General features: G+C 43.7%; 1 protein-coding gene across 1 annotated transcript; it reads right to left on the minus strand.

Annotated features, from left to right (window-relative positions):
* Positions 1–14,161: 14,161 nt before the first annotated feature.
* On the minus strand, positions 14,162–21,990 carry LOC119804435 (rhox homeobox family member 1-like). The gene is made up of 3 exons (XM_038315851.1): positions 21,611–21,990; positions 15,701–15,746; positions 14,162–14,386 (listed from the first exon to the last, which is right to left on the minus strand). The coding sequence occupies exons 1-3, from the start codon at positions 21,988–21,990 to the stop codon at positions 14,162–14,164; spliced, it is 651 nt and encodes a 216-aa protein (XP_038171779.1).
* Between the last annotated feature and the right edge of the window lie 850 nt (positions 21,991–22,840).

Raw genomic sequence — 22,840 nt, forward strand, 5'->3', positions numbered from 1 at the left:
ATTGTTCATGACGAAATCTGTTTTCCCCAAGCCTACAAGTTCGCTGAATTTTGCATGCAAATGGATGGAAATAGAAAACACCATCCTGAGTGAGGCAACCCAGGCCCAAAAAGAGGAACATGGGATGTACTCACTCATAATTGGTTTCTAGCCATAAATAAAGGACATCGAGCCTATAATTCGTAAAAAATCCTAGAGAAGCTAAATAAGAAGGTGAACCCAAAGAAAAACATATAGTTATCCTCCTGGATACTGGAAGTAGACAAGATTGCCAGACAAAAAATGGGAACATGGGGGTGGGGTGGGATGGGGGAGGGGGGGATGGGGAGAGAAAAGTGTGAAGTGGAGGATGGGAAGAGCTTGGGGGAATAGGATGGTTGGGATATAGGAAGGGTGGATATGGGAACAAGGAATTATATATCTTACTTAAGGGAGCCATTCTAGGGTTGGCAGAGACTTGACTCTAGAGGGGTTCCCAGGTGTCCAGGAAGACGCCCCTAGCTAGGTCCTTGGGCAGCTGAGGAGAGGGTGCCAGAAATGTCCAGATCCTATTGCCATAATCATGAATATCTTGTATATCACCATAGAACCTTCACGTGGCATTGGATGGAGAAAATGACAGAGCCCCACATAGGAGCACCGGACTGAGCTCCCAAGGTCCTGATGAGGAGTAAAAGGAGGGAGATCATGAGCAAGGAAGTCAGGACCGTGAGGAGTGCGTTTACTCATTGAGACGGTGGGACAGATCTAACCAGAGACCACCAAGTCCAGTTGGAATGGGACTGATGGATTAGGGGACCAAACCAGACTCTCTGAATGTGGCTGACGGTGGAGGAGGACTGAGAAACCAAGGACAATGGCAATGAACATGAACTCTACAGCATGGACAGGTTCACTGTGAGCCTTGTCAGTTTGGTTGCTCATCTTCCTGGACTTAGGGGGAGATGGGAGGACCTTGGACTTAACATAGTGAAGGGAACCCTGATGGCTCTTAATCTTGGAGAGGGGTGGTGTGGGGGTATGGGTGGAAGGGAGGGGAGGGAAGGGAGAGGAGGAGGGGAGGAGATGTAAATCTTTAATAAAAAAATGAGAAAAAAAGATTTTAAATATGAACAAGCTGTATTTTCACTAAATGTATCTAAACTTCAAAAAATAGTATACTCTTAATTTTAAAGCATTTATATATTTGAGAGAGAAAAACGTGCATTAATAACATAAAAATCATTGCTATTAAAAAAAACAAATACAAAAAGACTACTTTCTGAGCCTTCATCAGAGGGGAGTGTGACCAGTCACCTAGGCTGCCTTCAGGTCTGTTCACTGTCCCTCCTATCAATGGCACAGTTATGGTACTAGGAGTCCTCCTGCCACAGGTCCTACTGTTTCAAAGGAAACACAAAAGTCCATCCCATGCCCAATAGAAAGAGGCTTCCTCTCTTCCTCCCCACCTATGCCCGAGATGCACAAGAGGCATATCGATCAATTCCTCCAAGGTCAGGCAGGAGAGGCGAAGGATTCTCAGCAGATGAACCAGCCCAGGTTACTGGTAGACATAGGTTGCAGGGAGCATACAGGGAGCAATGGGCTGTGTTTCCCCAAGGGTGATTAGAGGAGAGGCAGTGTTGAAAGCCTATAGAGAGGGTTATGCCGGAGTTCCAGCAGGGAGGACACATCAGAGTGGCATTAGCATGGTGGTGTATGTCGTGGGGTTAGAGCACATGACCTGTGAGAACGTGGCCAAGGCATGAGCTGCTTTTGATGCTGTGACTACTTGTGAGATGTGGCAGACTCTAGAAAAGAGGGTGCAGCAGGATGTGTTAAAGTCTCTTTCTAAACTGAGAACAAGTAATGAGGGAATCTGGACTTTGCAGTAGAGAAGATGGGTAAACAGGGCTGTGTACTGAGGACACACATCCAGAAGTCTGGTGTGACAGAGGAGGGGCAGATAGACTGGCTGTAGTACAACCTTGTATTAGGAAAGTTTGTGGATGATAGAGGCACGACAGAGAGATGGAGAACATGAATCCCCACAGCAAGAGTGTCCAGATGCCAGATAACATGTATGATTTTGTGTGTCATCTTGACACAGGCTAGAGCCATCAGAAAAGAAGGAGCCCCAGTTGAGAAAATGCCTTCATGAGGTTTAAATCTAAGGCATTTTCTCAATTATTGATCAACGGGCAAGAGCCCGGATTTCAGAGGGAGGTGCGATTCCTGGGCTGGTGTTCCTGGGTTCTATAAGAAAGCAGCCTGAGTAAGCTATGGAAAGCAAGCCGGTAAGCAGCACTCCTCCATGGCCTCCTCATTAGATCCTGTGTCTGTGAACCTGCCCTGTTGGGGTTCCTGTCCCTACTTCCCTCAGTGATGAACAGCAATGCTGAAGTGTACGTCAAATAAAACCTTTCCTGCCCAACTTCCATTTTTCATGGTGTTTTGTCACAGTGACAGGAACCCTGAGACAACATCCTTCTACTCTAAGAGGAACTGGGAACACTGGTGCTGGGATTATAAGCACAGAGGTGGATGCTGGATTAGGGACAGGAACAGGACCTAAAAGGAAGGTAGATTCAGAACAGAGGTGGGGTGTGTGAGTTGGAGCTGGTGAGAATGACTCCCTGTGGTCTACTACCACAGAGTGCAGTCAGGCTCTTAGTATAGTCCTGAGAAATGACAGTGCCTGGCCACACAAAGTAGGCCTGCGGATCAGGGCCCTACAAATGCAGAGGAAGATTACTCTGTAGAGAACAAAGCACAGTGAGGGAGGGGCCCATTGCTCCTAATCAGATCTTGGTTTGGGGCCAGATAGAGCACCCGCATCTACTCATTCAGGAGAGGGGTACACATATGTGTCTAATATACACATGAGAAGATGACCCCATTGGGATCTGTATTCTTATCCAGTGAGTGTCAATCCCACAACAAAACATTCCAAACCAAAGCACATCTCTTGGGGCCATACAAATCCCAGAATAATGGCATAGAAAAATGGTATAGCGATTATGTGATGTGGGATTCCCCTCTGTATGTTGTGAATATCATTGGTTAATAAAGGAACTGCTTTGGGAATATAGCAAGTTATATGGGAACAGAGCTAGTTGGGGGAAACTAAACTGAATGCTAGGAGAAAGAAGAGCAGAGCCAGAGAGAATCTATGTAGCTCCTCCAGAGATGGATGACATAAATTTAGCTGTTAATCCAAAGCCAATTAGCGATACACAGATTAATAAATGATGGGGAACTTCAGCCAAGCACATTATGTTTAGGGTGTGTCCCCCTGGAACCACTGAAAACCAGATAAAATATCCAAGTGCTCTTGCCTCTGCCTTTTTTATCCTGTGCTCCTGGATCACTGGAACCCTGGTTTTATAAGTTTTTCTTTCCTCTGTTTTTTTTGTTTTTTTTTTTTTTGGTTTTTTGAGACAGTCCTCTGTGTATTAAAGCTAAATATTTAAAATTAAGCTACTCTGTTTAATTCTAATTACAAATCAACTATGCCCCTTCAAATAGAGATGGGATAGATAAGGATATGAGTTAGCCAGAAATACGCTTAGGCTATTGGCCAAACAGCATTGCAAATAATATGGGTTCTGTGTGATTATTTCAGGCCTGAGCGGTCAGGAGACACACAAATGGCCTTATTGCAACAGTTATGCACCAGTCATGCTCTTTCATGGTTCATTTCCCAGAACCTACGCTGTCTCGCATCCTCCTGTAACTACACCTCCAGGAAATAGGACACCTTCCTATAGCCTATACAGGCCCCTGCAGGCATACATGTACAGACTCATGCACATTATTAAAAATAACGTAAGATTTCAAAAAGAAAGTCCAGATTGAGAATTCTAGACAACAGATTTTCATCCATTGGTCTTTGTGTACCAGGATCCTTCCAGCTCCTGCTGCCATCAGCACGTGTCCAATGCATCAAGGCTTTGATGTATGTATCTGGATAGGGACACGGCTACTGAGGAAGATCTGCAGCTGGTTCAATTATTTTGTATTATTTCATGTCATAATTTCACATCACAGATCATTCTATTGACGAAGCCAAGGCAACAGGATTGTAAATATCTGGACAAATTACTTTCACATTCAGGAGTGTGGAGAAGAAAATGCATTCGTGCTTACTACTTGGTTTCACTGATGGAAATTTATTCAGTTGTATACAGTTCAAGATCCCCTAGCTAGGGAATGGTGTCTCCAAAGGTGGGTCAGAATCTCCTATAATGTCTAACTCATGACAATCTTCCACAGGCCAGCCAGTAGAGATAATCTCTCATTGAGACTCCCTTCCCAGGCGATTATACCTTGTGTCAAGCTAACCATTAAAGCAAATTATCCCAGAAGGTCAAGGTGCCTGTCACCAAGACAGTGGGCCTAAAATTCATCCCCAGGATTTCCACGGTGGAGGGAAATATCAGGCCCTGCAAACTGTCCTCTTCTGGCCACAATGGGAAAGGTTGCCCCCAATAAATCAGCGACAAACATAAAATAGTAATGACTAATATTGCAACTCCAAACTATCATTCATGTGCTGCATGACAGAGCTTGCCTTGCTTACACCAGGTCCTGATTTAATGTCTAGTCCCTCAAGAAAGTTGAAATATTGTCATTGGCAAGCACAGGTTTCAAATGTTAAAGAAGGTGTCAACAAAAAGTATCTATATTTCTCATGTTCATAGGGTCTGTATCTGCCTTTAGACTCAAGCTTTGTCAAGACCCACACAGCAGCAAAGCATGGGGCCTGCCTGGATTCTAGAGATCAGAGTTCCAGCAAGTTACCTTCATTCCATTTTGATCTTTGCCAGCTCAAAGCCACTTCAAACAGTGCCTCACTATCCTTCCCTACGTGCTGGGCTCAGAGCTGTGACTCTCACAGATTTGGTGAGATGAAATCTTTTCTCTGTTCACCTAGCTAGATGCGATCTCCTGACCATTGAGCACAGCTAACACAGGGGTCTAAGATGGGAGACCTTCCAGTGAGAGTCACTGTGGTTTCAGGTCAATGCTGGCCTGAACCTTCTTTCTGGCCCAACCTACCCTAAATTTGCAGCTGTTACCCCTCAGATTGAAACAGTCCACCATGAAGCTTTGGGAGCTCCTTAAGCAGGGTGATAACGCAGAATAACTTCAAGAACTTCCACAAACTGACCAGATTCACTAGCATCATCCCTGCTAGAGCAAATAATGAAAGCTGAAAGTCCTTCTCAGAGGAAAAAAAAAGCCAAATTGCAAAGAAGACGCTCAGAGAGCTGGGCACGATGGCACATGCCTTTCTTAGATTCCAGTACTCGGCAGGCAGAGGCAGGTGGATCTCAGAGTTCGAGGACAGCCTGGTCTTCAAGAGCAAGTTCCAGGACAGAATTGAAAGCTACAGAGTAACCCTGTCTGGAACACAACAAAAACAACAAAAAGACTCTCAGAAAACAAAAGGTAAAAAATCACTAAGACCAGGCCAGTTTTCTGGAAGAAGCCAAAGCCAGCCTAGCTGACTGAAGGGGTTTAGACCAACTAATCAACTGAGTCACACTGAGAGGACAAGTTCCAACCTGTAGAGCTGCCTGTAAGTTATGCAGCTTGCTTCAGGTTTCCCAGCTCCTGTGAGCTGTCTTTCACCTGTGCTGGTGTGGGCTTTGGAAATATACTTGTTTTTGAGTCACGTCTGCTCCTGTAATTAACCCCTCCTTCATATCCCTGCAACCCAGTAAAACCCATTAGCCCACCAAGTTGGTCTTTGGTGGCATCCATTCTTTGTTCTATGATGGGCTCTTTATCCGGGGTGAGGAGTTGAGTGTGTTTCATCTCCCCAGGAGAAGACTTGACATACAGCACATACAGGTACCTTGAGGGAACCTCAAGAAAACATCTCCTCAGATAACTGGTGAGATCAGGGCTGCCCAGAGCAGAGATGAGTCCTGTGATTAAGTACTTGTTTGTGCAATTCTGCATTCCCTCTGTATTCCCATTTTTAGATTTTCTTTAGTTAAGATTGGACCTGCAGTTTCAATGATATGGGGTCCTTCTGTATTATTGGTTTCCCTCTCCGCATGCATGCACCCCATTAACTCCGAGCTGTGGAATTCACAAAGAAGATGATGGTGGGAACATATATTACTTCTTCCCTGCCCATTTTTTTTCCAGAATGATGGTGTTGCTTTTGTCTTTCTGCTTTGGATTTTAGTGAACACCTTTCTATTTCTTAAACATTGACAGTTGATACTTTGTGTGCCTACAACTGCAGAGAGATTGGGAATAATCTAGTTGACAGAAAAAATGCATTTTTCCATTCCTGAAATGTTGAATTGTAAAAAGAAGAAGTCATCGCAAGGACATCTAGATAGTGAGGCATATTTTAGTTGTAAAAAATTCTTTAAATGTTGCTTTCATGTTTATTTTATTTTATGAGTATGAATGCTTTGCCTGTCCAAATGCATGTATGCTGTGTATGTGCTTCCCTCAGGAAGTGGGGTTACAGAATGATATTAGCCATTATGTGAGTGCTGACCCCAGCTCTTCTTGAAGGACAGCCAATACTCTTTTAACTTAAATCACTTTTCCATCCCCCTACATAATTCTTTTAGCATAAATATGTCTCCAATAATGTATGGAGAATACATTTCAGACAGGAACCTGTGTCTACACTGGCACATGTCAGCTGAAACCAGCATTGGGGAAGCTGAGGCACTTGGCCTTGAGTACAAGGTCACCATGGGCTAAATCCTGAGGCTCAGAATAAACACCATGCAGTTAGTGTTTACCTCTATTTTAAATATACCTAAATGGTTCTCTAGTGGAGAAACAATTGAAAAAATGTATAATTATTAGATTTCCAATGAGCTTGAACAATTGTCCCTCTTGGAATTAGTGCATGAATATTTACCTGTGATTCAAGAGGGTTTCAGAAGAAAAACACACATCGAGCTCTTTTGATACATATATGCATGCACCAAGGTAGCACCCAAAATCAGGCAGAAACACTTGTGCTGTCCACAGCCTTTTGTGCCCTGTGTCCATTTCCCTTTCAGGGACATCAGGTGTTGTGCTGAGGGTGATGTGATCTATTTCTCAGCAAGGACCTCAGGAGATGCATGAAGAATAGATGGATCGAGGACAAAGGTTTCCCACCACTTAACTACACCCTGACCAGGAAACTGCCCCAGGCCCCAAGCCCTGTGGAAAAACCTGCTGGATTTTCATGGTTTTATTTACAGAAGTTTTCTGCTTTGGGCACATGGTAAGTTCTGGAGTGAAGAGAAAACTTACTTTCTCACACTGGACAGAACGTCCATGTTTTTTTACCTCAGGACAGGCTCTTGTACTGGGCTTAGCAGCCTGGAAAAGATGTCTTGCTCTCGACACAGAAACCAGAACTTTCAGTAGCATCAAACTGAACCCATAGGAAAATCTCTCCTTCTGTAGCTCAAGGTTGCACATGGAATTCTCCTGAGGAGTGTGCATTTCAGGGTAGGGAAGAGTAGAGAGGGTATGGAGAGATGTCTGGGCTACAGAACCACACAGACCTGACCCTTCAGGACCATTAGCCTGTACCAGTTTGTCCAAAGAACACCCCAGGGACCCCCTCAGACATAGAAACACAGGAATGTTTTGATCTTGGAAATGCAGAAGCCTGTGTGAGTTAGTCACCTGTATAACAACTGGATCCTGCACACAGTTGCCCCATTATTACTAGGGAGGTGTTTTTTCCCTCTGGGTACTGGATGATGTAAGTCTCTACCTGTTCATTGCATGGTTGTTTAGGAAATGGACTGCAGGAGTATAAAACGGGCCCCCAAGCACCCATCAGCTTAAGGAAGAGCATGGAGTGTGTAATTTAAAAATTAATTTTCCTTCTGAGTGCTGTTCACTCAATCCACGTTTACAAGCATTTGCATGTAGTTTGGGTCTGGCTGAGTCCATCCCACTAACATCTCTGGACTGACTCCATTATGTAATGTTCACAGCATACAATCACTGTGTGGGGGAGGCTGTGACGAGATGAGTTCTGTGCAGGTGGCCGTAGCAATCATGTCCAATAATGGAACGGACAGTTCTGGTTCAGGAAGGAGTCCTTGGTGTTCCCCCTCTCACAGCTTCTATGAGAGGGGTGGAGTACTAAAGTTTCCAGGAAGTTCAAGATCACATCCTAACCCAGACTAGAAACCGCCTCTCAAGGAAGCATGCAACTTAAACAACTAGGAAATTCAATCTCTGACATTTATGTATATGAGCCCATGAAATGTGCTTTTGCAAAAATAGCTTAAATGAAATGTCTAGAAGCACAAGGTTCAGGTACCAGCAGCCTTGGAGCAAACGTGGCCTTCAGGGCCCTTTGTTGGAGGGATCAAGTACCAGCAGTTCCTCTCTCGTCTGTGGAAGTTTCTCCAATTCCCTCTGCCCAGCTCCAAGACCTTCCCTTCATGTTCGTTTGATTTCCCCAACTTAAGGGGAAACATCTCCTGAAGCAGTTGTCCCCAAGTGTGAGCTATTAACCAAAGGAAACCTAAACTACTACCTGATTTCCGTCGATGGCTGCTTTCAGGCCCGTGCATCCTGATGCATCTATACAGAAGTTCCAAGAAGACCCGGCCCCATGAAGTGCCAAAGCCTGGAGAAAATCTGCAGGAGGCTCTGATCCAGACAGCTGACTGCAGGGCACCCACAAAAGCAGGCCTGAGAGCTGAAGCCAGCGGCATTAGTCTCCCCCTGGAGGACTAGATGTGCTACAACAAGACCAAGAGGGGCAAAGACAAATCTCCTGCTTGGAGCCCAGACAGCCTCAGGAGGTTTCCTGTTTTCGTCATGCCCTTCCTCCCCAGTCATATGACACATTACCTGAGCCACACTGTAGACAGTGACTTCCTCAGGTAGAGCATCAGAGAACAGATGCCTCTCTGCATTATTCCTTCCGCAGCCCCAATTGCAGCCTGCCAGCGTGAGACTGTACTTACAGATGGGTGGAACTAAATGGAGATGCTGTACCTGGGCTGGGCCGGGTTCCGAATGTCCAGCGCCTTTTCCCACTTCTGGTGATCTGAGCCCTTGGCGTCCCCTCTGACTTCGTGGATGGGAAGCCTGAACAGGAAGAGAAGCTGGCAGTGTTGCTGAACTCCAAAGCCTACCTTTCCTATCTTCGTCCTGATGCAGTTCAGGGGTGTGACCACGGGAGGGTGTGCCCCATACTTTCCCATGGGTACCTCTTCTCTCGGTGTCCTTACTCCATCTCCTTAGGGAGAAGCGAGAACAGCGCTGAGGGGTCAGGAAGAAGGTGGAGAGGGTCGTAAGTGTTTACATCCTTTCTCATCGCGCTTTTAGAAAAGCCCCCTCCCCCAAGTTCCAGGGGTTCAGACAGAAATAGAAGCCAAGGCAGAGGGGCTGAGACAGCTGAGGCAGAAATGCAGCAAATATACTGTGTCTCCATCATCATCGTAGGTGGGACGGGAGCTCTGTGCACTAGTGTTGTACTGCAGTGCAGAGAAACCTGTTTTATAAGGAGAAACAGCTTGGAGATGGTAGTGGGGACTGCCAATACTGATACACAGGTCCTTGTCCCAACAGCTTCAGTTAGAGGTCACTGTCATCCGCTAAGTTTCCTTCTGCCTTGTGTATTGTCACATGGCATTGGGCTTCCAGGGCAGCAGATCACTCTGCCCGAGTTTCCCTGGATTGTCAGTGTTCTCAGTCCCTCACTGTGACTTTCTCAGGTCTGAACGTGGCCTGGGACATGATTTTAGGGAATCGTGTTCTCTTCCTTCTGCATCCCATTGTTCCCATAGTTTCCTTGTCACCTGCCTGTCCCTGCTTTTTCTCTTGATTAACAGAAATGAATCTTCTAAACCTTTATTGAAGCTTCAGGGCAATAAGAGAGACCAAACAGAAAAAACCTTCCAGGACAGAGTCCACCACGGAGATTCGGCAAGTGCAGAAGAAAGGATACACAGAAAATTCCTCGGAGGCCTTTACCAAGGAGCTTGTCTCTGCTGTTTAATCCTTGATCTCCATGAAATTTTCCTCGTGCAGAAGAATCCAGTAGATCATTCAGGCAGGTTGTACATTAGAGAAGCAGATTCCAATATAAATACTACAAAGAAAATCATGGAAATTGGAAGGCATCTGAAAGTAAACTGAACTTGAAAATATGAATACATTATTGTATGTGAGACATCATTTTTATGTGTAGCCACATGGTCGGGTGCACGGATGCACATTGCTGTTGTGAGTTCCTGTATGTGTATGCTTCGTGGATGTGGAGAGGACAGGGTAGATTTTAGTGTCATTCTTCAGGTGCAATCCACATTTAAAATGTTTTATTGAAAATAGATTCTTCTCTCATACAATACATCCTGACCACAGATTCTCCTTCCTCCACTCCCTAATTCGTCGACCTCCCATCTCCCCCAGATCCCCTCTCCTCCATTTCCTCTTCAGAGAATAGCAGGCCTCTAAGATAGAACAGCCAAACAGGATAAAATGAGATATAATAAGTCTAGGCAAAAGCCGTCATACAAATGATGGACAAGACAACCCAAGAGGAGGAAAACATTCACAAAAGCAGGTCAAAGAGTCTTCCACTCTTAGGAGGACCTCATGAACACCAAGCTAACAGCCACAACATTCACACAGAGCACCTAGTACAGAGCCTTGCAGGTCCTATGCTTGCTGTTTCAGTCTCTGTGAGCCCATGTGAGCTATTCTTAGTTGATTCAGTGGACCATGTTCTCCTGGTGTCGTCTATTTTCTCTGAGAGTCCACATTCTTTTCAGACAGGGTTTCTGACAGGCCTGCCGAGGTGTTTCCTTCTCAGCTTGCTGTGTGATTTTGGAGACGTAGCTTTACCTCTCTGTTTTATTCTCCTCATGCATAAGATGAGGGGATGAAGGCATCATTCTCATGCCTGGCTACATGATACTAGTCAGGGCTTCACCCTGGCTTGGTGCTCAATCCCCTAATAAGCCTTGGCAATCTGAGAAGGCTGGCCTTTACCCGTTCACTGGATATACCCTTATAGCTCTCAAGTACAGCTACCCGTACAGACTGAGTCTTCTTTGTGAGCTTTCTGTGTTTTTCACTTCTGGAAATACCATATTCAGGTGCCAGCAAATATGTCTATACACATCTGTCCACCATAATCATGACCCTGCCCCTGCTGACCACTCACCTGCCTTTGGGGATCAAGTGCTGTCTCTTGGTTTTAGTTACTCTAAAATCCAAGTAGATTCATCACCTTTGACTTATTCTCTTGAGACCCCTGACTTCTACTGGGAAGTGTGACACGTGGGCAAGAGCCATGTTGATACTCTTCAGTCATGCTATTCGCAAGTCTGCTTTCTGCAGTATTCCAGATGAACGATCTTCTGGGTCTTCCCTGCATGCAGATGTCTGTCATAGGACAGACGGTTGCCAGTATTCCAATCTCCGTCCACCGTTGATTCCCTTTATCAACATGGAGTAAGTCATGTTCATTCACAGTGTCCATCTCCTTACACTTGTTCCTAAATCAATAAAATAAACACCAGTGCCTTCTTTTAAGGATTTGCTTCTTTTCATGTGTATGAGTGTTTTGCTTGCATGTAGGTGTGTGTCGTATATCTGCCATGTGTCTCTGGAGATCAGAAGAGGGTGTCAAATCCCTTGGGCCTGGAACTTAACTGAAGCTATAGATCTCTCTAAATTGCCATGTGGGTGGTGGGAATGAGCCTTTGTCCTCTGCAAGACCAGTAAGTGCCATTAACCACTGAGCCATCTCTCCAGTCCATACTAACATTTAAAAAGATGTCAAACTGTGACATGAAATCCAGGACAATTGCTCAAGGAACCATTGATGATTCCTTTGCTTTGATGTAGTTTTTTGTTCTCCTCCAAATTATTCCCTCCCATCAAAGAATGTGGGCGTGTTCTCTGCTACCACGCATGAGGAAACTTCAGGATTCGACACCTGCCTGTTGTGGAACATTCCTTTACACTGTGGACATGTGTTACTCTCATAGGTTTAATAGAAAGCTAAGCGACCAGTCACTAGGCAGGATATTCAGGGTAGAGAGAATGCTAGAAGAAGAAGGGCAGAGACATTGTGAGTCACCAGTCAGGTGCATAGGAGGCATCATGGGCACCACAATGTATAAGCAATTGACCCACATAAAAGAATGTAGATCAAAAGGAGTGGGTTAATTTAAGTTGTAAGCGCTAGTTAGAAACAAGCCTAAGCTATTGGCTGAGCTTTCACAATGAATAGTAATTCTCAGTTTTGTGATACGGGAGCTGGCAGGAGAGACAGAAAAATCTTCCTACACCTACCTGCCTTTTCTGTTTCTCCTCAGTACTGTCATAGTGGACCAGAGCAGTGTGGATGAGGATGTAGATATTAGAGATGACCTACAGCTGCTGTTCTCAAACTGTGAGTACAACTCCTTTTGGGACCAAAGAGCCTTTTCACAGAGGTTGACTGTGTAAGACCATTGATAAATAGAGGTATTTCCATAATGACTCATAATAGTAAAAAATGACAGTTATACAGTAGAAATGGAGTAATTTTATGGTTGGGGGTCACAACATGAGGAACTGTATTAAAGGGTCATAGTCTTAGGAAGGTTGAGAACCCCTGGTCGGATACATATATGGTCAATTCCCAGCCTTTTCTCAGCTCCAGTTCCTTATTAGAACCGTGCTCACTTTAACTATGTGTGAGCATGACACACGTGAACATGTGGATGAAGAGGGAAATCTGAGAGTCTGTTCTCTCCTTCCCTCATGTGAGGACCAGGGGTTGGAATCTCATCTTCAGGAGTGCCATCGGGTCCTTCTAAGCACTACGCGATCTCCCCTGGCTGCACTAGGGGTTCTTTTTCTCTTTGAACTATTAATTATTTTTCCCAGCCTGACCACATTTTCCTCTCCTTCCCTGCTCTCCTCCCAGTCCCTCTCCTCAATCTTTCCCCTCCTTTCCCTTCAGAAAAGGGCAGGCCTCCCATGTGTATCACCAGTCATGGCATAACAGCACTAGGGGGTCCTTAAAACAACCTTTAATGTTTTGACAAGATGAGGTCACTTCTAAACAGTTTTCTCTGAAAAATGACAAAATGAGAATTTTCTGGATGAGGGTCAGAATAGCAAATAAAAATGTGGAGGGTTGTACTGTGTACTCTTTGTACTTGCCTCCCCCACAGGGGTGGGCAAAGGTAGTAACCACCAACTAGCCCTTCCCATGCCCCGAGTTTCTGGTTCCTTATTTTGTCCTGGACAGATCCGTTCTGTGTGGAATATTAGTTCCTTAGGCACATACAGCTGCTGCTGCCAGTGCCAGTGCTCATGTCCATGGCTTCCTGATGCTCCTCACTTCCCCTTCCCCCAAGACCCTCTCCACAGACACCATGTACATAATCAGTAGGCTAGTTTGCTGATCACACAAGTCCCAGGAGAGTTCTTGACAGGCACCTAGGAGGCTGCAGCAGAATGTGAAGCTAGGGAAGTACTGCCCATGAATGCTGGTGAGGGAGAATATTCCCTTGTTCTGTCAGGGAGATGTGACAGCTATGTGTTCCAATGACCGGTTTGTGTTCCAGTTAACGGTATGTGGTATGTGTTCCAGTGACCACTATGTGTTCCATTGACAGGCATGTGTTCCAGTGGCTACTAGATATTCCAGTAACCACTATGTATTCTGGTGACTGCTATGTGTTCCAGTGACTGCTATATGTTCCAGTGACCACTATGTTTTCCAGTGAGCACTGTGTGTTCCAGTGACCTCCTGTGTTTTCCAGTGACCACTATGTGTTCCAGTGACCACTATGTGTTTTGCTGGCTGCTATGTGCTCTGGTGACTGCTATGTGTTCCAGCGACTGTTATATGTTCCAGTGACCCGTTTGTGTTCCAGTGGCTGCTATGTGTTCCAGTGACCACTATGTGTTCCATGACCACTATGTGTTTTGCTGGCTGCTATGTGTTCTGGTGACTGGTATATGTTCCAGTGACCAGTTTGTGTTCCAGTGGCTGCTATGTGTTCCAGTGGCTGCCATGTGTTCCAGTGACTGCCATATGTTCCAGTGGCCGCTATGTGTTCCAGCCCCTAACCTGCTCTGAGCTGCCTTCTGTACAAATTTTAATAAAACACATCCTTTTCTGTGGAGGGCACACACAAGTTGTAAATGGATAAACTGTGCTTTATTGCTAATATAAGGGGAGAGAGATAGGGATGTCCTGGCCAGTATGGGCAAGAAACTTCTGGCGACACCAGAAGAACCCATCCCCCACTTGCTCTTGGAGAATGAAGATGTTCTTGACCTCCACCAGAGTCTTCATATCAAGGTTGTCCTTGTTAGGAGGGGGACGCTTTTTTGTCAGTATTGCCCTCTGGTTCTTCCTAAGTTTAGCTCTCTTGTTATTAAACCAGTCCTGAAATCAGAGGGAGAGAAGGGTTAGATTAACATATTAAGCAGTTGCTGCTCTCATGGTGTATCATTTGCCCCTATGATTTGAACCCACAATGCAGTTTTTAAGTGCTCACATGCTTTATATGGCTGCAGCTACTAACCATTCATGGTCAATGACTTGCCTACAGTTTTTAGTTCCTGGTTTGTATGCCACTACCAAAAAAGCAAAGAAAAAATTCATTACCCACAATACCACACCCATTATTCTTCACACCTTTACCCAATTAGAGTCATGTACCAAGCTCTCTGTGCATAGGCTTACAGTTATTCTTTTCAAAATTGTCCTTAGAGCCGGGCGGTGGTGGCGCACGCCTTTAATACCAGCACTCGGGAGGTAGAGGCAGGCAGATCTCTGTGAGTTCGAGACCAGCCTGGTCTACAAGAGCTAGTTCCAGGACAGGCTCCAAAGCTACAGAGAAACTCTGTCTCGAAAAAACCAAAAAAAAAAAAAATTGTCCTTAGAAACAGTTTCCTGTATTCTGGGTCGTCGTGAACTCCCTTTGTATTCAAGAACTGACTGTTCTGCCTTAGTGGGAACTTGAGGCAATGTTTTTCCTGGCTATGAGATATAATAACACCAGAAACAAAATTTAGAACCACCACTGTCTGGATCACCTTGTCAAAACCTTCTAAAAGAAACAAAGAAATTTACCCTCTTGACTTTAAGTTCTCTTTCTACATTTGTCTCCACAATAGGAAAATGCCTTAGTTTATGAAAGTACAATTCATGTCTCATTTATCCCATTTCCCCTTTAGTTTGTCATTCATTCATTCTTTTACCAAGTGCATATGTTATCTTTTACAACCAGATACTCCCTGCAGCCACATGATCATTTCTAAGTCACCCTGAGTTTCAAAATGATTTCAACAGAAGACCCCTGTGAAGCATTCTTGTGTGTCACACGGAATCAAATGTTAATTATACAACATACATACTACACACAGACACACACACACACACACACACACACACACACACACACACATATATATACATACATGAGAGAGACAGACAGACAGAGGTGTAGATGCTATATATTTGGTTTTGCTTTTATTTTAGGAACACAAGTGACTGCCCCTCACAGAGTAAACATTAGCTAAAGTTTTCCTTTTCCATTTTTCATTTGCCAAGGTCTCATATTCTAGATTTTTTTCCCAGCATAAGACACACAAGGAAAAAATACAGCAATTTCATGTGCCTAGGACAACGTCATCCATGGTAAGAGGCAGCTCTGAGATCAGCACTCTGGTAAACTAAATATGCAAGCTGACTGACCTTCACCTTCTGTTCATCCACATTCATGAGTCCTGCCAGTTCTCTTCTGTGGAGAGAAAAAAAGAGAAAAAAAAGACAAATATTTAATATTCCATCCTAGGCATGGAATTAAATATTATTAGTGCACTCCATGTATATTTTAAAATTTAATATCTTGCTCGCTATACTTTTTCTTTTTATTTTATTTTTAAAACAATATTATTTTACATACAAATCCAAGTTACGGCTCAGTTCTGTTGCAGCCTGCCTTCAGGAGGCCCTCTGCCTAGCCCAACCCAATCCCTTAGGGACTCAGCTTCCTGGTGCAGATGCAGAATTGCTCTAGTTCTTCCCCACTGCCCCTCTCATCTCAGCTCCATTCCTTTGTGACTCCCCAATGAAGTGCAAAACAATTCTGCCAAGGACCCGCAGTCACCATACTTGCCGGGACACAGCTACCCACAGCAGCTACACTTGACTAGGACCAAAGGACCCACCCAACAAAGATGATGCCAGATGTCTACACCAAGAAACACCTCAAACATCATAGCTTCAGATGCCTAGATCCCAGTGCCAAACACAAACATGAATCAATACAGCATACTACCTCAAGAAGTCAACAACTCTATTGTGTTAGGCTATAAGAAAAGCAACTAGCTGAAGCATAAGACAAGGACTTTAAGATACCAATTATTAATATGTTCAAACACCTTAAAGAAGATTCTAATAAATGTCTGAAAGACCACAAAAACTTGCCAAAAAAAACAAGTAAAAACAATTCCAGACATGAATGTAGAATTTAACAAAGAAATAGAATCACCAAAGAAAACTCAGGATGAAATAAAAAGAGAAGTAAAAAACTCAGGCTGTCAAACAAAAACCTTATATGAAAGTCGCAACAACAAATTAAAAGACATGGAAGATAGAGTTTCAGATCTTGAAGACAAGGTAGAAGAATGAATATCTTGGTCAAAGAAAGTGTTAAATCTTAAAATGAAAAATCCAGGCATAACTAACCCAGGAAATCTGGGACAATATTAAAATACCATACCTATGAATAATAGGTATAGAGAAGAAGAAAACACAGGCCAAAGGCACAAAAAGTATTTTCAACAAAATCATGAAAGAAAACTCACCCACTCCAAAGAAAGAGATGCTTATCAAGGTACAAGAAGCATACAGAACACCAAATAGATTAGACCAGAAAAGAAAATACCTTTGCCACATAATTAAAACACTAAAGATATAGAACAAAGAAAGAATATTAAAAGCTTCAAGAGAAAAGGACTGACTCACATGTAAAGATGGGCCCATTGGAGAGTCTGAATGCCAGAAGGGATTGTTTAGATGTTGTAGAAGCCCTAAGAGACCACAGATGTCAGATCAGACTACTAGATCCAGCAAAACTACTAACCACAGTTAACAGAGAAAGAAAAAAACATTTCAAGAGAAAAACAAATTTGAGCAATTTCTGTCTACCCATACAGCTCTACAGAAGGCACTAGAAGGAAATTTCAGGCTGAAGAGAGAAAGTTAACTGTATCCAAGAGGACACAAGGAATAAATAATCTCACAATAGTTAATCAAAAGATGGAAAAATGCTACACCACAACAAAATAACAGAAATCAATAAACACCAATCATTAAAAACTATCTAATTTAATGATCTATACTCTTCCCCACACATACCAGAAAGCACAGACTAACAGATTTGGTAAGAAAATGGGATCCATCTTTGTGCTGCATTCAAGAAACAGCTCACCGCTCACCAAGGCCAGCTTGACTGGGACTGAAAAATCGTGGGATAAAACCGGACTCTCTGAACGTGGTGGTCAATGAGGGCTAACTGAGAAGCTGAGGACAATGGTACTGGGTTTTGATCCTACTGCCTGTACTGACTTTGGGGGAGCCTAGTCTGTTTAGATGCGCACCTTCCTGGACCTGGATGGAGGGGGGAGGACCTTGGACTTCCCGCAGGGCAGGGCACCCTGACTGTTCCTTGGACTGGAGAGGGAGGGGGAGGGGAGTGGAGGGAGGGGGAGAGAAATGGGAGGTGGGGAGGAGGCGGAAATTTTTAATAATAATAATAATAAAAATTAAAAAAGAAACAGCTCACCACCAAGGACAACAAGGACAGATGTTACCTTAGAGTAAAAAGATGGGAAATGGCATTCCAAGCAAACAGAATCAAGATTCAAGAAGGTGTAGCTATTTTAATATCTGAGAGACTTCAAAACAAAACTAATCAGACAAGATAAGAAAACACTATATATCCATTAAAGAAAAAAATTCACCAAGAGAAAAAATTACTATTATAGACATACACCCAGATACACTGAACCTAATAAAATAAAACAGAGAGGTCAAGTTATGTTTCCAAAATCACACAGCAAGCTGAGAAGGAAATATAGCAGACCTGTAAGAAACGCTCTGTCAAAAAAAGTAATAAATAACCTTGAACTCATTGACACAGGAAAAGACCTTCTGAACAGATCACCAGTAGAACAGGCACTAAGACTAAAAGTTAATAAATGGGACCTCATGAAACTGAGCTTCTGTATGCTTCTGTATAGCAAAGGACACGATCATCAACACAACACTCCAGGGCAGGCCCCATGTCCAGAGTAGTTGGCCAACACAAAAGATACTTTATGTTTTGTTTTGTTTTGTGTGTGTGTGTGTGTGTGTGTGTATGTGTGTGTGTGTGAACCTTTTGCTTTGTTCTGTTACTGCTTGTCTTGTCTTTTTTAAGTTTGTCTGCTTTGATTTGGGTTTTTGTTTTGTTGTTTTTTCTGTTTTTTCCCCTTTGTTTTTTGAGAAAGAAAAGTTCATGAAGTTGAATGGGTAAGGAGGATATGGGAGGAGTTGGGGGAGAGAAAGAATATGATTAAAATATATTGCATGAAAAATATTTTTAATAAAAATGTAAATAATTGCTATCCTCCCTCACACCTCTACAAGCAGACTTTTCAGCAACCTTTAGAAGGAGTTTTATGTAGAAGTGGTTTGAAGGGAAGTGTAGGGCCAGTGGATCTAGCAGAAAAGGGAAGTCTTGGGGGCTGAGAGTAGTGGAGGGAAGGGAAACTGTGGTAGGGATGTAATGTATGAGAGAGAGAAAGAGTGGTGGCGCATGCCTTTAATCCCAGCACTCGGGAGACAGTTGCAGGTGAATCTCTGTGAGTTTGAGACCAGCCTAGTCTATTGAGAGAGTTCCAGGACAGACAGGGCTATTACACAGAGAAACCCTGTCTCGAAAATATATATTAAAAAATAAAAAAGAAATGCCTAGATCTGCCACATACAAATTATACATATTTTGTGACATCAGGAATTGAACCTACAATCCCAGATATGCTAGGCAAGGGGTTTACCACTGAGCTGTATATGGTTTTACATTTATATTTGTATGTATTTATGTGTTTTTCAGTCTTATTTTGAAACAGAGTCTCACAAGCTGCTTCTGCTGGCCTTGAGCATCCTCCTGAGCCCTGCTAAATCTGGAAGTGTCCCTCTTTCTGGATCTCCCTCCCTTGTGGCTGAGCTTATAGATCTATGCTAGGTACAGATAACTATGCAAACTGACTACCGAATGGTATGTTTGCAAGGGCACACAAGTCATCATTCTTCTGGATATTTGATCTCTGAAAAATTTTGCACACAAAAAGCGGGCCCCACAAAGGCAATACAAATGAAATGATAAATGTGGGTGTTAAACAAATTTTAACATTTCTGTGTATTGAAAGAAATGATTCTGAGGAGAAAACATCACATGCAATCAGACAGCAAATTTGAACATCAATAACTCACGGCAAAACACACGCTGACAGCCGGGCGGCGGTGGCGCACACCTTTAATCCCAGCACTCGGGAGGCAGAGGCAGGCGGATCTCTGTGAGTTCGAGGCCAGCCTGGTCTACAAGAGCTAGTTCCAGGACAGGCTCTAGAAACTACAGGGAAACCCTGTCTCGAAAAACCAAAAAAAAAAAAAAAAAAAAAAAAAACCACGCTGACTTAGATAGGAGAAGAAAACCTTGTTAAAGATGTATTTGACCATGAACATAGGTCACAGTATCCATAAACACAGAGAAATTGAGGCAGCAGTAATGAAAAGCAGTTCAAACCACACCCAGAAGGTCCTCACACCCAGAAGGTGGCTACTAACAACACCCACAAAATAAAGCATGGTGAGTCCCTGAAGACATTGGAAACATCATGCTCCCTCAGGGGAAATGTCAAACAGTATAGCCACAAAGGAAGGGTGAGGTGGTTCCTCAAATAGTGAGCATGGGACGATCACATGATACAAGTCTGCTTCTGGGTGTGCACCCCAAGTGACTGAGATGGAATTTTAAAAGCATTTGTCTGTTCCCCTAGATCACAGCAGTGAAGCACAAGCCACATGGGCCACAGGGAAAATCCGCCCAGATAGCTTTTCACATAACTGTGCAGAGGGGTGTTTCAGTATAACTGGCCCCTGATAAATCAGAAATTTTGTCTGATGCTAACATACTGACAAGGCTCAAAGACATGCCAATTGAGGCAGGTTAGTTCAGGAAGGACAAATCCTGCTTGATTTTCCTTATGCGAGGCGCTTTGCGCTTAGAGGAATCATATAGAGAGGACAAATAAACAGGAGAGTGGTAGCTGGGGACTAGGGGCATGGAAAGGGCACTTATTTAATGGGTTCAGGTTTTGCTTTGGCATCATAGAGAGACTCCCAGGGACCTATCCCTGAATCACTTGAGAAGACTTCAGTCTGCTGAGTTCTGACCTTCAGATTTGATTTAAGCAATGCCCTTGATGTTTCTATGTTTAATTTTAGATACTTTTTAAACAAAAAGGAACCAAAGGAGTGGTCAGTGAGCATTTTTGGAGACCTTGTTTGCACCAAGGATGCATGGAAAGTTCAACCTTAGTCACCCAAGAGGTATCCTCTTGAGGGACCAAAAGCTAGACCTGACCTGCAGACATATAAGGAAAGAGGCCTCAAACTAATAAGAGAGCAAACTTTTTGCTTCTCTCTCACCCTCTTTACCTGGGCCAAAGGCCTAGTGGGCATTTTCTCCTGCCGTTGGCTAATTTTCCAGCCTGCTCAGGTATGTTCAAGGTCTGCCCTAAACATGTTTCAGTTTATGAGAGGACTAGTCAGCTGAAAACTTCCAGTCCTCCAAATGAAAACCGTTTCGTTTTCAGATTCCCCTTTCTACTTTGTGGGGAGTCTCTCTCTTGCATGCCTCACTGTGTGTGTTTCCTACTTCACTTTTAGTACTTTTAGTACCATTGCCACCTGCTGTGTCTGGGATCTTTCCTGCCTTTGAATTCTTTAATGGATGGAGAGAACAGACTCTACTCAGGACCTCTAGACAACAACTCCCCCTAAACGTTATCAAAGGGTCAGGTGAAGACTGTGGGTTCAGGGCCATGAATGGATAGGAAGTCAAGCCTGATGACACAAACCAGTGATCTCAGCTACTGAAGAAGCTGAGGCAGAAGGATCGATCACAAGTTCAAGGATTGATTGGGCTACCAAGTTGGTTCAAGGCCAGCCTGTACAACTCAGACTCCGATTCAACAAAACTAAAAAGAGGCTGTGGACCCCTACAGGAAACACAGCTCATACAGGGAGCCTGAGACTCCTTTGCAAAAAAAGCCACCTCTGCCTGCTGCATGGGTCACCCTCAGGTTTCGCGGCTTTCTTCCTCAGAGTGAGGCCAATGCCCTTAGCTCGCCAGAGGGCGCACTCCTGTGGCTCCCACCGAGGCTCCGGTGAGCTGAAGTTCGCTGAGGAGCTTGTACCTCGGTGGCAAAGCTATGCTTAGTATGAGCCTGTATTCTGAATCTCAAACATATTAAAAACTTTTAACAAGAGTAAGGAGAGGCCAGGGGAGAGGAGAAGGAGCTCAAAGTCCTAAAGGACAGACCCGATACATACCGTCTGATGGTGTCTGGGTACTGAGTTTCTTCAAAGACTGCTCGCAGTTCCCACAGCTGTCCAGGCGTGAATATGTATGGTTTCTGGCGAATCTTGACTGATGACTGTTCACTGACTTCGACCATGTTCATGGCCATCTCCAGCTCTTCTTGCTCAATTTCTTGGCTGTTACTCATATCACAGCCCTGGTAGCTGTGGTCATATACAAAGCTCTCCTGGCCCTCACAGAACAGATTATTCAGGGCGTCTATGATTCCCTGGTCAAAGCTGCCACTATTTATTGTGTAGGCCACCGTTTTCTCAGGTTCAGTCATTACTTCTTCCTCATAGAAGTTCACCCCGTAAAAGTCGTAGTCGAAGTAGAAGTACTTGCGGGCCATGATCTGAGAGCGTCAGAAAGCGCCCCCTCGTGGGTTCTGAAGAGGCTGTGCGCCTCGAAACCCCCTGAGGAGCTATCTGGGATCTCCAGGCTAAAATTGTTACTCCAGGCTGCACACGTCCCTCTAAGTATGCACACGTACTCCTCTCCATCGCTGCTGTTGGCTTTCAACTCACAACCCTGGGTGAGGCTCTAGTTTAGGCATACAAGGGGTGGAGTGTGGGCACGAACTTGTGCATGGAATAACGACAGTTGCAATAAGTAGTGTTGGAAAAAATAAATAAAAAAGACTGCTTGAAGGAGAACACTAATTTTCTGACTCGCTGGAGAAACAGACTTGAGCTGAGGAGTTTCTTTTAGATCTAAAAGCAGATCTTGACGATGCTTGAGAATGCATTTTAAAGGTGACTTAGAGGTGGAGGAAGGATATGAATAAAAATAAGATAATTAAAAAAACTATTATATTAAGATAAGATTTCTATTTTTTGATAGGGCCCTAAATAAACCTTCATCTTTTTGTGCTACCTATTATTTGAAGCATCATTTTCATTGTTGGAAATTATGAAATCAAAATAATGATCAACTCTGAAAAATATTGCCTGATTTATTACATCCTGGAAAATCAAATTAGGCTATGACTTAATTATCTGTAAAAAGAACAAAAAAGCATATATATGTAACTCTCAAGATTTGTTTTTAATTTTAACAAATAGTATAATCATATATATGTATGTACATGTTGTAGGGTATTCACCAGAGACAACTGCTTGGACAGGAGTTTAAGTGTTTGATACCCCAAACCCCAAACCTTCATCAGGGTGACATTTTAAGCACAAAACCCATGTCTTGGG

This window comes from Arvicola amphibius, chromosome X (genome assembly GCF_903992535.2).
Source record: "Arvicola amphibius chromosome X, mArvAmp1.2, whole genome shotgun sequence".
NCBI lineage: Eukaryota > Metazoa > Chordata > Mammalia > Rodentia > Cricetidae > Arvicola > Arvicola amphibius.

Excerpts from the sequence above, each read along its gene's own strand:
- LOC119804435 (XM_038315851.1), bottom strand. The coding sequence starts at position 21,990 with ATGGCCCGCAAGTACTTCTACTTCGACTACGACTTTTACGGGGTGAAC. Across the intron at positions 15,747-21,610 it reads TACCCAGACACCATCAGACG|AAGAGAACTGGCAGGACTCA; the intron begins GTATGTATCGGG and ends TTCTCTCCACAG. Across the intron at positions 14,387-15,700 it reads TGGATGAACAGAAGGTGAAG|GACTGGTTTAATAACAAGAG; the intron begins GTCAGTCAGCTT and ends CTCTGATTTCAG.